The following is a 13,168-nucleotide window of genomic DNA, read 5'->3' on the forward strand; positions in this document are numbered from 1 at the left end:
CATGGGCTAAATTGCCTCAGATGCCAGCGGCATTTCGTGCTAGTTAAGACGCAAGAACTTTGTATACCATGGAGATTGCGGGCGCACCCTCGGGCGTAAGTGCGCATATGCAATTGCATCTTAGTTTTTGAGGTATGCGGAGCAGTTGGAATGGCACATAATTCAGTTGTAATGGGAAGTGCGCTGCAAAGTGCACGGATTGGTTGCGTTGGATTCAGTTGCTTCATGTAAGCCCACCGGAAAAGTTGTCGTGGGTAATTGCACGTTGATATGTGTGCAGCAAACCGCAGTAAATGATATCAAACGTTTCTTACGGAATTTTAAATACCGCTATTCCTTTCGCGTCACAGGACCTGAGTCTTGCATGCCTAGTTTACATAATTAGGTCGCATAACTGGGCAAACTAGCAAAGGTCAGATGGAGGAAGTAAAGCAGGATTTTCGCCTAGAACTAGCTCACAAGGTGCGATTATACGTTGAGGTGTTTCCCTCGGGATGCTTTTCGTAAAGTGGCTCCCGTCACATAGGTTTTCCTGATCAAGACTCCCGACATTCCAGTTGACAATAGAGAGGTGCTGAAGAAGGAGGTCCTAGCAGTGATCTACGAAGGAAGTAAGTGATGAGATCTACGCGCGCCTGAGGCCAGACGGGATGGCTTGGCTAACTATGGGCCTGATATCGGCTCGTGAGTTGATACACCTTACAATGGGCGCAGACCTTGCACCGCTATATCAATACCTCTGCTCGGAGCTGGGATGGACCCTGGACAGCGAGAAACTGGGTTTGATGCAAGCGGCCAATGCCGCGAAACTGGCAGAGTTCGATGAAAAGCAAAAGGACGCGGAGGAGAACCTTGGCGAGACGGAAGTACGCGATGTTATGCTGGCCAGAGCAGAGTACTTGGGCAGCATAAGCGATCGTGAAGCCGCATCCCAAGCATTTGACGCTGTGGAAAAGAAGACGGCAAGCGGGGGAAACAAGGTAGACCTCCTTTTCAGCCAGATCAGGTACGAGGAACCTTTCAACGGTTACGGGAAATGGGTTGGGGTGGGTGGGGTGGGGTGGGTTTGGGGACCTTGGCCATGGCATGGCAGCCGCCGCATAGTCACTTGCGCTTCTAGGTCTTCGCTTTAGGATTTGTGATGCTCTGGCTGCTGCGCACGAGTTGGCCCCGCGCGTCGCTGGCTGCGAGCCGCGGGATTCTTTTTCGTAGGGCCACAACGGAACATGCTTAAGCGATGAACCCCTATGTTTTGCCAGGCTTTTCATCTTGTATGGTGACTGGCGGCGGGTGAAGACACTCATCGCGCGGGCGCAGTCGCTATGCGAAGAGGGTGGCGACTGGGAGCGTAAGAACAAGCTCAAGGTAATTGTGCATGGAGTTAAGGACGTTACCATCCGTTTGGTCTCGTTTCGCGCAGGCGACGATGAGCTGTTGGCGGCTACCCTGAAATCGGGCACTCCAGGTTCGACCCAGCGATTCAGACTTGCGGATCCGACAAATAGTATGCGAGGCACACTCTAGGCCTTTTGAGGGGCCACTACGACCTTCTAAGATGCGTAATGCTACCTTGGCAGCCTCCCCATACCGTGTTTAGTAGAGCTCTTCGCACAGGCCGTGGAGTATGGCGCTCCTTGCCTGGTCCCAGTGGTGGAGCCGCTCAGCTATGCACTTGACCTAATGCCGGCTTATTGCACTTAGCGTAATTGCCCCCACCTCTCGTAAGACCCTGGCTCATGTGCAGCACCGTGCCGCCACACGGCTTCACTAACCTGTTTGTGCTGCAGAAAGGAATAGCAGTTCCAGGTGCTGAGGGTTGCGGATAGTTCTTTCCTGGTTTATGCTGCAGGACCACGACGAGGAAACCGCACGCCTTATGGTGTTGTCCGCTAATTCCTGCGTGACCTGCAGGTGTACCAGGGCGTCTTGGCCATGTACACACGCCAATTTGCGGCGGCAGCGGACCTGCTGCTGGACTCCACCGCCACGTTTACGGCGTCCGAGCTTTTCCCATATTCGTGGCTCATCTTCTATGCGGTAGTAGTGGCGCTACCGACGTGAGTGGCGATGTGGCGGGCGGGGTTTCCGCAAAGGTGCACGGAAAAGAGGGCATCGTGTAGGGCTGTTGGCACCGCCATTCGCCTCTATGATGTGCTGTAGTTTAATTTAACTCCCTAGGTTGTGGCCCTGTTCATATGTTCTTCTTCCATCCTAGCCACGGGGTCCTGACCCGCCTTTTCGCGGCTCGCTCATCTCTTCATTTCTTCTCTATCCCCTGTTTTCAATCCCACAACAATCTATCGTGCTGTAGCCTGTCCCGATCGGAGCTGAAAAAGCGGGTGGTGGACTCGCCTGAGGTGCTGTCCGTCATCCATAGCCTGCCTGGTGTGCAGCAGCTGCTCGAGGCGCTCTACCACTGCAAGTACCGGCAATTCTTCTCGGTACGTGTGTCAGTTGATCCCCGCAGTTCCAATAGCTCCTTGTGCGGTAGTTGAGAGCTCATGTTTTATGTCAAGGCGCGAACCGTGCTCAATGTTCGCTGGGACGCGGGTGGGATAGATGCTGGTGTCACTTTGGTTAGCCGTGTAGTGCAGATGCGAATAGTTTTCGGACCGGCTTAGGTTGAGCTCCCCCGTTTGCACCTGCGCAACGTGTACGTTTCCTTGGCACAAGCCAAGCAGATGTACCACCACTGGCCTTGGTTTTCACTCGCCGTCGAACAGACGTATGCATGGGAGCCGTCCCATGCACGTTTTACATGGGACGGCACGCGCGCGTGCTTTTAGGATTCGCCCTCCGCTTCGTAGGCCCTTCAATGCGCCTTCACATGTACATTCAAATGGACGTTGCTGTATGACCCCTGACATGCTGCAGTCGTTCCTGGAGGTTATCGAGGAGATGCGGCGTGACATGTACCTGCACCACCACGTGCGGCACTACAGCCGGGAGCTGCGCGCTGTGGCGTACACACAGGTGCGGGGCTGTCTCCACTAGGACGCTGCGGCCCGAGTAGGGGTTCGAGAGGTTAGCTTAGTGCCAAAGCATCCGTGTCTTTGCCGGAGTTAAGTCAGGACGTCTGTCTTAGTTTCAGAACGTGGTGATATCTGGGACGAGAAAGTAAGTAAGGAACGGAGCGCAGGCTCTGGGAACGAGGGACGGGAGGCACTTCAAGTGTTTCCACATCACGGGGAAAACCTCAGCGCGTCCATCGAGTGAACAGGAATAGCATATGCTTGCTGATCAGAAAACATGTCTTAGGTTTTGTTCGTGCGCTTGCTTTATTTTGTTGTGCAGTTTCTGGAGAGCTACAAGAGCGTCACACTGGAGTCCATGGCGAGTGCCTTCGACGTCTCATCAAGCTTTCTGGACGCGGAGCTGGTAGACTTCATTTGCTCAGGCCGCCTGCACGCCAAGATTGACAAAGTGGCGGGCGTTATCGAGACGAACAGGTGCGGACTGGCGGTGTGCAGTCAGCGCTCTGGGGTACCAAGGTTGATCGGCACTGCCAGAAAGGGGGTTGCCTCATCCGTACACAAACTTTTTGCGTCGATTACCGTTGCGATGTATATTAGCATTGCTTGCCATGGCCCCGCGCTGGGTCCGTCCCATTCGCGTGTCACACTGCGTTTGGCTGAGCGTTGGAAACCCTCTGATGCGGACGCCCTCCGCGCGTCCTTGTGTACCCCAACTTGACGTGCAGGCCCGATGCAAAGAACGCACTGTATGCCGACACTTTGAAGAAGGGCGACCTTCTGCTGAATAGGGTGCAGAAGCTCTCGCGCGTCATAGACATGGAATGATGGACCGAATAGTCGGCAGCCCTGGTGCTTAAACGAAAGGAGCGGCTGCCGGACGTCCCTCTATATATTTTTGAGGCATGGGTGCCCTGCAGGTTCCGGCCTGCAGGCGCTGTAAACCGTTTCCTTCCAGTACGTTCTTCTGGCGAAGTCCCTGCAGTTGATGTTTATGACCGCGGAAGAAGAGGAAAAAGGGATTGTTCAAAATGGTGAACCGTATCTGTGTGTCACCTATCTGTCGTACATGCCGAAAGCTTGGGCAGCTGGTGAATGGCTTTTTCTCTTTGGATGGTGTAAACGCGTGGAGGTTCTTTAAGCTCTGCAATGCTCGTGTGCACGGCCTCTTTATACGTCCTATGCATGAGCGTGCAGAGCGGGGTTGACTGAGGTGATGGGCAATAGGAGGAAATGGACTGAACGGATGCAGTCCACGGCTTCATACCAAAATGTTTGACCTGATAGGCCCGGCAGACCTTTCGGGGGCTCAGCTGTTGACAAATCGCCAAGCCTGCAGGTCAGATTTTGCCTGGATTGCTTACCGTCTACCATTTTAGCTGGCAGGATTTGCGTTGTCCACCCTACCGTACCTTTCTTGTCGATATCCGCCGTACACGTAGACTTGCAGCCACCAGATGGTTGTATGGTCGAAAGCCACGTGACATTGTTCAAATTGCCTTGTAACGCCGGAGAAATATCAGAAATGGGGCCCATACAATCCTTGCGATGTAAGACGCAAACAGCCGACTAAAAGGCGTCTCTACCACTACGCAGGACCGGCTGTGTGATGAAAGGCTGATGACTGTCTATGGCGCGTATGCCGTACAGGAAACGAACATCAGGAGGTTCGGGGTCATGGACATATATACAAAGATGGGCCTGTACGGGCAGACTCTGCCGTGATAAGTGGGGAGATAACGATTCCAATATGAGGCATTGACGCAAAAGGATTCCGACCTGCCTGGATCGAACAGGCGACCTAAGGATATCTTTTGAAGACATTACAGTCCTTCGCTCTTCCAGCTGAGCTAAGGTCGGACATGTTAAATTGAACAAAAATTTACTATATATAGGAAATTTACAACTAGGACGTGAGCTAAACCGTTCCCGCGGTTGAACACACGCAGTTTCATCCAGTCGTTTTGTAAGCCACATATTTTTGGAAACCATGTTCCTTTGCCATTTGCCACCTATCGCGTAGGTTAGCCCGCTCGAGCTGTCGGGCCGGGTAGAGGCGGGTAAAGACTGTTGTGCCGGGTAGAGGCGATGGAGGAGGATGAAACTCATTGCTATCCTTCACCAATTATACGATAACTCAGGACCGTTTTAATGCATATTGCCGCTTTTTTATTCCGGTTTGATTGGCACATTGGGGCGATGCCGTATCGCCATAAGTATGCTAAAACGGTACGTATGATACTGTATGCTGATTGCTGTGTGCCTGAGTCTCTATGTGGTATTACACAAAGGTCGACAGGCGTGTGGACGCGTACCAACGTGCACATCAACGCGTGCGTATATGTATTTCTGCATATTTGTGTCTCTATAGGTTGTGCATCGTACATGTACATGGGCGCGCCTGCACATCTCCACTCATCTCTGCATGTGACTTCCTTTAACTCCACATGAAGAAATGGCTATAACAGTTTTGGAGTACCGTGTTCCTTGTGACGGAGACCTGCACAAAAGGCTAAAGACATTGAATTCGTATAATAACTGACACTGACAGTATTGTACTTCAATCCACGACGTGACGTGAGTTGGGGGCAAACCCTAAGAGGAATGTTCCAACGTTGCCACAGCTCATCTTCCAAAGTCCCGACGCAATGTTTTGAGACAGCTTAAGCCTCCCTCCACTTCAACATCCACCTAGAGTCAGCCACAGCCACGACACGTGAAAACCTTTCTATTTACCCGGAGATGAAAGGTAGCTTGCCAGGCACCACCTTTTCCCCCAAAGGCAGTCAGCAGGTGCCGAACTTCCCAGTTGAATGAAATTCTAAGATAATGCACGAGTTACGGAATGCATGCGGCTATGTTTTGCACTGCTGTTCGGGCCCCCAAGCTACAGTAAGGAGTCCTAAAACACCTTAAGTCTCATCCATGGCTAATAAGTGTCTCGGAATAAGAAAAATTCTATCGCACGTCGGGTACGACGACGATGAGCGCCCCCGTTCGTACGGTGATTGCTTTTACGACACAGACCATAGCCCGCAATCCACATTGAGTTACTTGCTATTCGGCGTTGGCCAGGCGTTCCATAACGTTTGGCCTATGGCCACCACCGAACTAGCCAAAGTACGAGTGTAACTAAGATGAACCCCAGGGGACTTGAGGGTACATGGGAAAGTAAGGAACATGATCCTGTCAACCTTTGCACATGCGATCACGCGTACAGGAAGCCGCAAAACCAACAACTATAATCAGTCAAGAGATGCGAGCACCGCGCAGGACGCGGGCAGGATTTTTCTAAGCCCGTTCAAATGGCTCGTGCATGGGGCAACAGTTTGCACATCTTCCTCGCCTGCCCAACTGAAGTTTGGTTTGACAAACACCCTCCGCGAGTGTAAGCTATCCAGTCTCAACTTTTCCGCTAAGCAGCATCAAAGATACGCGCATTCATGTTTTATAATTATATACTAGTAATGCAGCTTGACAAGTGCGATCAAAAACAACTTTCCAATGGGGTTGCTCATCCAAATTCACCTTGCCTGCAATGTACCCTACTTCTGAGGATGTCCAAGTTCCCCCTGGCGCGTTGGCTCACATGTAAACATCGCTCTCTTCTGACAGCTCTTCATCGGTGCTCTCGTCGTCGCTAAACCGCACCGGAAAGGAGGTCACACGTGACACTACATCAGCTGCTTCCTCAGCTTCCTCAACACCATCTCCGCCAAGCGAATGCAGCGGAAAGCATCGTACCGGGAATGGCCGGCACACTGGCCTATTCTCACCACTACCCTGCATGCGGACAACCTTTCCCCCGGCACCATTAACACCTGATCCACCCAAGCCGCATCCGGATCCCTCCGCGACACACTCGGAAGACTTGGCCGACGCGGCTGCTGCAATCGCCGCCATGGTTGTCCCAAGGGCCGTTGCGTAGAGTGACAGCTGCTGCTTCTGGAGCTGCAGGAAGCCCAGCATGCACCAAGCCTGTCCAGCCGCAACGGTGTCCGCGAGGTCTGACGTGCTAACTGCTGCATCCACCCCCCCTGCTTGCACGCCCTCATCTGCCAGCGCCCACCACGTGCCCTCCCCACTTGAGGCTGCCTGCATCGCGACCACAGCGCTGGTTGCCTCGTTGACAATGTTCCGGGTTACCAGGGTCTGAGGCTGATCGTGTACCTTATTCCCCGTTTCAGGAGCACCCGCAGACAACTGGACACTTGGGACCACCGCATCCTTGTCATCAGCTAGCCTGCGCTGACGCCAGAACGCAAACTGCTCCAGTGCCTCCTCTTCCGCAGCAATGGCCGCAGCGGCAGCAGCGGCAGTGGCGGCAGCCACACCTGCGTAGGCAGCTTTGCAGCGGAGGCGCCGGCGGTAGAGAGCTTTGAGTGCCGCCGACTCTGCAACGCACGCTCGCAGAGCAGTGGCTGCATCCATCGCTTCCACCGCAAAACAGACGCCAACAAGCACGGTGCGTGCCCTAACCAGCCTCGCCAGTGCTGCTTCTTCTTGGGTTTCCGCCAGGACCCTCACGGCGCTATCGGCGGCCGCCGCCTCAGAAACCACGTGCAGCTTCAGTGCCCGATCCCGGAGGAGCTCCTGCACAGCTGCCGCCGCTGCCGCGCTGCCTTCCGCCTCCTCCGCTGCGTGGCAGGCCGCTGCCAGTGAAACACGCGAGAGGAGCTCCTGCCTGTCGGTGGCATATGTTGTCATCGCAGCCTCTTCGTAAGTTGGACAGCAGACGGGCACGTCTGCGCCCGTCGCCTCCTCATACGCGATGCAGCCTAGCAACTGCTGCGGCTGCGACCAATGTGCAGGCATGGCGCGAGCACACGCCGAGTCAACGCGCGCCGCGAGTGTGACATTGCTGGCGATGACCTGCGCAACCTCCTGCAGCTGCTGCTCCCTTCTCGCTCCAAGCACCTTCATTGCGTCCTCCTCACCAGCCTCAGCAAGCTGTGCCGCTGCGGCGCTTGCCATCTCAATGGCCAAACGCTCGGGAGCACGGCGCGCTTCCCATAGCTCCTGGTATGCTATGTCTTCAGCGCTCGAGGCGTGCACAGATATTTCAGACTCCTCAGCCAGCGCCGTCGCGTAAATTGCAAGGGCCTCCTCGCGGTGAATCGCCAGTGCCTCTAACGCCGCCGTCTCAGCGGCGGCCGCGAGGGCCGATATAGAGGAGCAAGTCGACGCGGCGAGCGCGAACGCAGCGTGCCCAGTGCGGCAAAGCTGCGCCAGCGCCTCAAGCGCCGAGCTGCTTTCCGTCGCGAACACGCATGCCTTGTCAGCTGAAGAAGCAGTAGCAGAGCTGGAACCAGAATCAGATAGGGAGGTATCTCCAGACAAAATGCAGTGTGTATCTGCAAGCTTAGAAAGTGCGCCCTCTCCGCTGATGGACTTGCGGACGGCGACCAGGGCGACGGCGGCGGCCTCAGCGGCGGCGGCTGCGAGCCCTGCGCCACAATGGCGCACAGCCGAGGGCAATTTGACGCTCGACGCTCCGGCGTCTGCTGATGCTTTGGACATCAGCATCAGGAGCTTCTCCTGTGCCGATAAGGCTGCCTCAACGCTGGCCCTGGCAGCGCGACTGGTCGACTTCACTCCAAAGACAACGCCCAAGGGGTTAACTTCTGGGCACTGCTGCGGCACAGAGCAATCAGAAAGCGCCATTACAGAGTCTGATGACGCAGCCTCCGGATGGAGACCCAGCTGGCCATCCGCCTCAGTCACCGACGCATGATGCTCACTGATTGAGAGGCAGGAGGCCCCTGCCACAGGGCTCGGCCCCATTTCGACGGCTGCTGTTGAGCAAGGCGCCAGGGCTGGCTGTCCCGCCACACGGCATTGCGCTGCAGGGACCACCGCTGCTGCTGCACATTCAGACGCCTCGGGAATGGTAGGAGTTGCTGGCCACGGTGCAGCAGGCCGCCGCGGCCGACTAAGGCGCCGGCAGACGAGTTCCTGCACTGCTGACCAGTCTGCGGACGTTGGGTCGACGACCTCAGGTTGCCCATTTCCCGTCGCAGCCATCTGCATGCCAGCATACACGCCACATGCCTTTGCAAGGCGGCGCATTGCAGCACGGTCCGAGCCAGCCACACGCATGGCAGAAAGGGCTATCGAGCATGTGTCAACCGCTTCCGCAGCGATCCTAAGCAGGGCTCTCCTGTTCTCCTCAGTCCTTGGGCGCGCAGCCGCCAAGAGGGAGCTAGCATCCGGCGAAGGCAACCCCACTGTAACATCCGCCGGGCTGGCCACATGACTGTTCGCTACAGAGCGGCTACCACGCTTTCCGTCAGCAGCATCCTTTCCATCCCTGCTAATACGGAGTACGAGGTCGCCGCTTCTGCCGGGCGAGTCCGGACATTGCCCCATTGACTGGACCTCCAAGCTAGCAGTGGCACTGGCGGATGAGCTCAGTCGCAGGGTCTGCGGCAACGCACCCACGGCGATGCTTGCGCCCAAGCCACAGTTGCCCAGTCCGCCTACGGAAAGCTGCGCCGCAACAAGAGATCGCCTGCCCTTCCGGCGGCGTCCTCTGCGCAAGAGGGCCTTTGAAGCAAGTAGAACCGCCGCCGCTACACCGGCCACTGCAAACAGGGGCGTGCGCGCAAGGGTTTTCGCTGTCGCCGCCACCGCCATGGCACCTGCTGCGCACACCGCCGCGCCCAAAGTGTGGCCCAAGGCAGCTTTGTCCGCTATGGCAGCGACCGATGTTTGGGGGTTGCACAAGGCACGGCTGGCTCTGGGACTGTTGAAGACGGATTTGGCCGCCGCCAGCGCAGCGATAACATGGGGCAGCTCAACGATCTTTGGGGCGCTTGTGTCTTCGTTGCGCCACACATCCTTCATGGCAATGCTTCCCAGCAGGCACGCTGCCTCGCCGGTATCCTTGATTACAACGCCCGCCGCAGTCAGGCGTGGTGATGCTACGGCGTCCTGACCAGGGTGACAATGGAGTTCGAAGCTACTTTTGGATGCTGAGTCGGAGCATGAATCCTTCGTTGGGCCGGCAGGCACCTCGACTACGAGTGGCGCTACAATGTTGTCAGCCAGCTGGTATTGCGCTGTGGCAGGTGTCGGGGCGGCCAATGCGACCGCGTGACCGCCCTCATCTGATTCCCTCATTTTCAGTTCCGCCAACCCATGTTCCGTGCAAGATATGCCCAGGCTCTCAAACACGAGGGCGTCGATGTGCGTGCCACTGAAGGGTAATAAGCGCGCCCCAGGCGACGTAAGGATTCCGGCGTCCTGCTCCCAGCCGCCCGCACCGTCGTGCACCGGTAGAGGCGCTGAGGGCTCATCGCTGTCCGACGAATGGGCTGACGATGCCGCAGCACCAACTGCGTAATCACTGGCTACCGGAGTGAAAGTCATGGTACTTTTGGGGCTGTATCGGCCACGTGCTGCATGGAGGGACAGCAACACCGCGGTATGACCTTCATCTACATCCACGTCCTCGCCAGGCGAGGTGGGCCTGCACTGATAGCGTAGGCAATTGGAAGGCTCCCCGGGCACGGCGGTCGCAGCGGCAAGGCGCATGCCGGCGGCAGCTGGAAGGAGCTGCGCAGCTGGTGTAGCTGCACTTTGGCCGCGCCAGCGATGGGGCGTCCCTGACAAGCGGCGCAGCGGCACTAGGGAGGGGTCATCCTGCGCGTAGCCCTGCAGCTGGGACTGCCTCCCTGCCTCCGATGCAGGCTGCGGCAGTTGTTCGTGCTGGCCATTTGCCTCCGTGTTCTGGGACATCAGCACTGCCACGCTGCGCCACGCCCAGGCAGGCAGGCCGAACTCGTCCTCGGCGTCACTGGCGCCGCTAGCATCGCCGCCCATGCCACGCTGCGACTTAACGGCCGTCAGAGCGCGGCGTCGGGTGGGTATTTCGCCCGCATGCATCGCTCCCGCGCTCAAAAGCTGCGAAGACTCAGCCATAGGGGACAGAAAGCTCTCCTCCAACCGCAGCCGCCGCCGCCGCTCCCTGGCTCCGAGAACCGCCACCCCTGAGTCGGCCGGGGCGAGGCTGGCGCGTGAGCGGTCGATAGCCGACGGAATCGGGGATGCCATGGGCATTACGTCATCCATTCCACAGAGTGGCAGCGGTTGAGGCAGTGGCTTTAACGGGCTGAACAAGGCGCCAGGCGAGGGAAGACAGGGGCTGCGTAGAAGCGGCAGTGTGTCGGCCGGGCTGTACAGGACGGGCGGTGTTATTGGCGTCCGCGGCAATTGCTTGAAGAGAGAGCGTTGCTCAGACCGGCGGGGCGGCGATGTATCAGGCTGCTCCCTCAGGAGTTGCGAAGTGCTGATTGGGCGGGTGCTTGGAATAATATCGCTGCAAACCGAGTCAATGCTGTAGCGGCAGACAGGGCGGCGAAGCTGGCCCCGCATTTTGCCAAACGGGGCCGCAGCACCGGAAGCTGCAGCGGCGGCGCGGGCCAAGGCGGATGAGTTGACTATCTTTTTGCCCCTCGGGGAGTGCTGACTCGTGACGGCAGAGATGTTGGTCGGTTGGCACACAAACTTGCTGTTGCGGTTGCTGCTGCTGGGTCCCAGCCGGTATGGGCCAGAAGACGGCGCCATGCTGGACGCGTTGTTGGCTCGGGTTGCAGTGGTCGGCGGTTGGACATGGAGGCGCCGGCCAGATTGCGGGGTTCCCCCCGTTGTCGACGCAGGGGTACTTGCTGTGGGCGTGGTGACGGCCGGCGCAGATTGTTGCCCCGCGACGCGCGGCAACCGTGTACTAGGTCTCCTTCCCGCATGAGACGAACCTGCGGACACAAGTTCGTGTGGATAAGACAGCGACTACGTCAACGAAGGAACCAAATATCTCCAATGGTACCTGTAGTGAAAGTTAACATAAGTCTAACACATAATTAATTGTGCCGCACGCCACGACACGCTGTGCAACAATTGTAACTGACAGGGCACTGGGTTTACAGTTTCTACTTGCCTGCCGTATAGTCGGCATCGGCACGAGATGCCAAGCCAGCCCCGCCATGCGAGCCGGAAAGCACGGAGGAAACAGAAGTCACCCTGCTGGAGGACTTCCCATACAGATTGAAGGGAGGTCGGACCAGTGCCGGCGACAAAATCGCGGTAGTGGCGCTGCTGCGTTTCGCTTGTTGGCCAGTGTTTTGATACGACCCGGCTGACCGCGTGTGTGGTCGGGCTGTAGTGGAGACTGGGAAGGAGCTGTGGGAGGTGGTGCGTTTGGCGGCGCCGGTGCACGCAGGACTCTTAGCGCCGTCAGCCAATGGGGGAACACCTGGCAGCGCCCGCGCAGCCCCGTTGTCCGTTTCACTCGTGCCACAATCTGCAGCTGCGGCTGTAGAAGCTGTCGTAGTAGCTGACACACAGCCGTGCCCCTCTTTCGTAAACATAAGCGCCCTTTTCGACTCTGCCGTGCTGCTGCAGCCGCCGAGCCGCGGGTGCGTATGCGTAGCATTTGCAAGCTTGCGGGTGTTGCCGTGCAGCGCAGGGGAGTGATCCTGCGGAAGGGGCACAGTTGCTCCAACCGAGATACTTGTGCAAAAGCTGACGCTGGATCCGTCAGACAACCTTGTGGCATCGTCAAATAGCGCTACCATGGCACCGACGCGGCCTATACGCTCCAGCTCCTGCTGTGGACTTAGCCCTTCTCCCAGCGCGGAAGCACCTGGCTCAAAGTCACTGCCATCTACCGTTGGCAGAGCGACAGGGTCTTGCGTACGACCGGCAACGGTCTTCTTGCTCCAACACTCCCGTAGAGATGCGACGTGAGCAGACAGCGGTGACAGCGGAGACTGGAAACTGCCCGCTGAGCCGGCGTACGCAAGGGAAGGAGATGCTGGTGTAAGGATTGTGGAAACTGATGGCGGCGTCTTCGGGTCGGCTGGGGTAGGAGGAAGACCTGGAGTAGGGGGAAGGTCTTCCCAGTCCATGCCAGGCGCAACGTCGTCCAGCTGCTCAGCAACAGCTCCCAGACTAATTTTACGGGGAAGGCCAGCATGCTTAAGCACGGCAGTGGCACTCGGAGGGAGGCGGCGTTTGGTGCACATGCCCCCGTTCGATGTGGGCTGACCTCCGCCAGAGCAACCTTCACTGTTATAGCAGCTTCCCCCATGGGAATGGCCTCCGGTACCCCCCTGTGAGTATGCAAAACCGTGAACCGAACTGCCCCCGAAGGAGAAGCCTACGCCGCCGCTTGTGCTGCTCCCGTCGACGCTTGT

At 57.3% G+C, this 13,168-nt stretch overlaps 2 protein-coding genes across 2 annotated transcripts; one reads left to right on the plus strand and one right to left on the minus strand.

Annotated features, from left to right (window-relative positions):
- Window positions 1-312: 312 nt before the first annotated feature.
- rpn7 (26S proteasome regulatory complex) lies at window positions 313-4,493 on the plus strand. The gene is made up of 9 exons (XM_002948689.1): window positions 313-462; window positions 527-611; window positions 715-1,006; window positions 1,260-1,365; window positions 1,912-2,057; window positions 2,312-2,441; window positions 2,875-2,973; window positions 3,295-3,449; window positions 3,701-4,493. The coding sequence occupies exons 1-9, from the start codon at window positions 418-420 to the stop codon at window positions 3,798-3,800; spliced, it is 1,158 nt and encodes a 385-aa protein (XP_002948735.1). The 5' UTR covers window positions 313-417; the 3' UTR covers window positions 3,801-4,493.
- Window positions 4,494-6,557: 2,064 nt separating this feature from the next.
- VOLCADRAFT_89178 (uncharacterized protein) lies at window positions 6,558-12,997 on the minus strand (the record flags this gene model as incomplete). The annotated part of the gene is made up of 3 exons (XM_002948825.1): window positions 6,558-11,641; window positions 12,114-12,152; window positions 12,484-12,997. 3 exons carry the CDS (start codon window positions 12,995-12,997, stop codon window positions 6,558-6,560), a joined length of 5,637 nt encoding a protein of 1,878 aa, XP_002948871.1.
- Between the last annotated feature and the right edge of the window lie 171 nt (window positions 12,998-13,168).

This window comes from Volvox carteri (assembly GCF_000143455.1).
Source record: "Volvox carteri f. nagariensis unplaced genomic scaffold VOLCAscaffold_11, whole genome shotgun sequence".
Classification (NCBI taxonomy): domain Eukaryota; kingdom Viridiplantae; phylum Chlorophyta; class Chlorophyceae; order Chlamydomonadales; family Volvocaceae; genus Volvox; species Volvox carteri.

Bases quoted from the DNA above. Each gene is read 5' to 3' on its own strand.
- rpn7 (XM_002948689.1), top strand. From the start codon at position 418: ATGGAGGAAGTAAAGCAGGATTTTCGCCTAGAACTAGCTCACAAG. The intron at 1,007-1,259 runs GTACGAGGAACC...ATGTTTTGCCAG, and splicing joins CTCCTTTTCAGCCAGATCAG to GCTTTTCATCTTGTATGGTG. The intron at 2,974-3,294 runs GTGCGGGGCTGT...TTTGTTGTGCAG, and splicing joins GCGCTGTGGCGTACACACAG to TTTCTGGAGAGCTACAAGAG.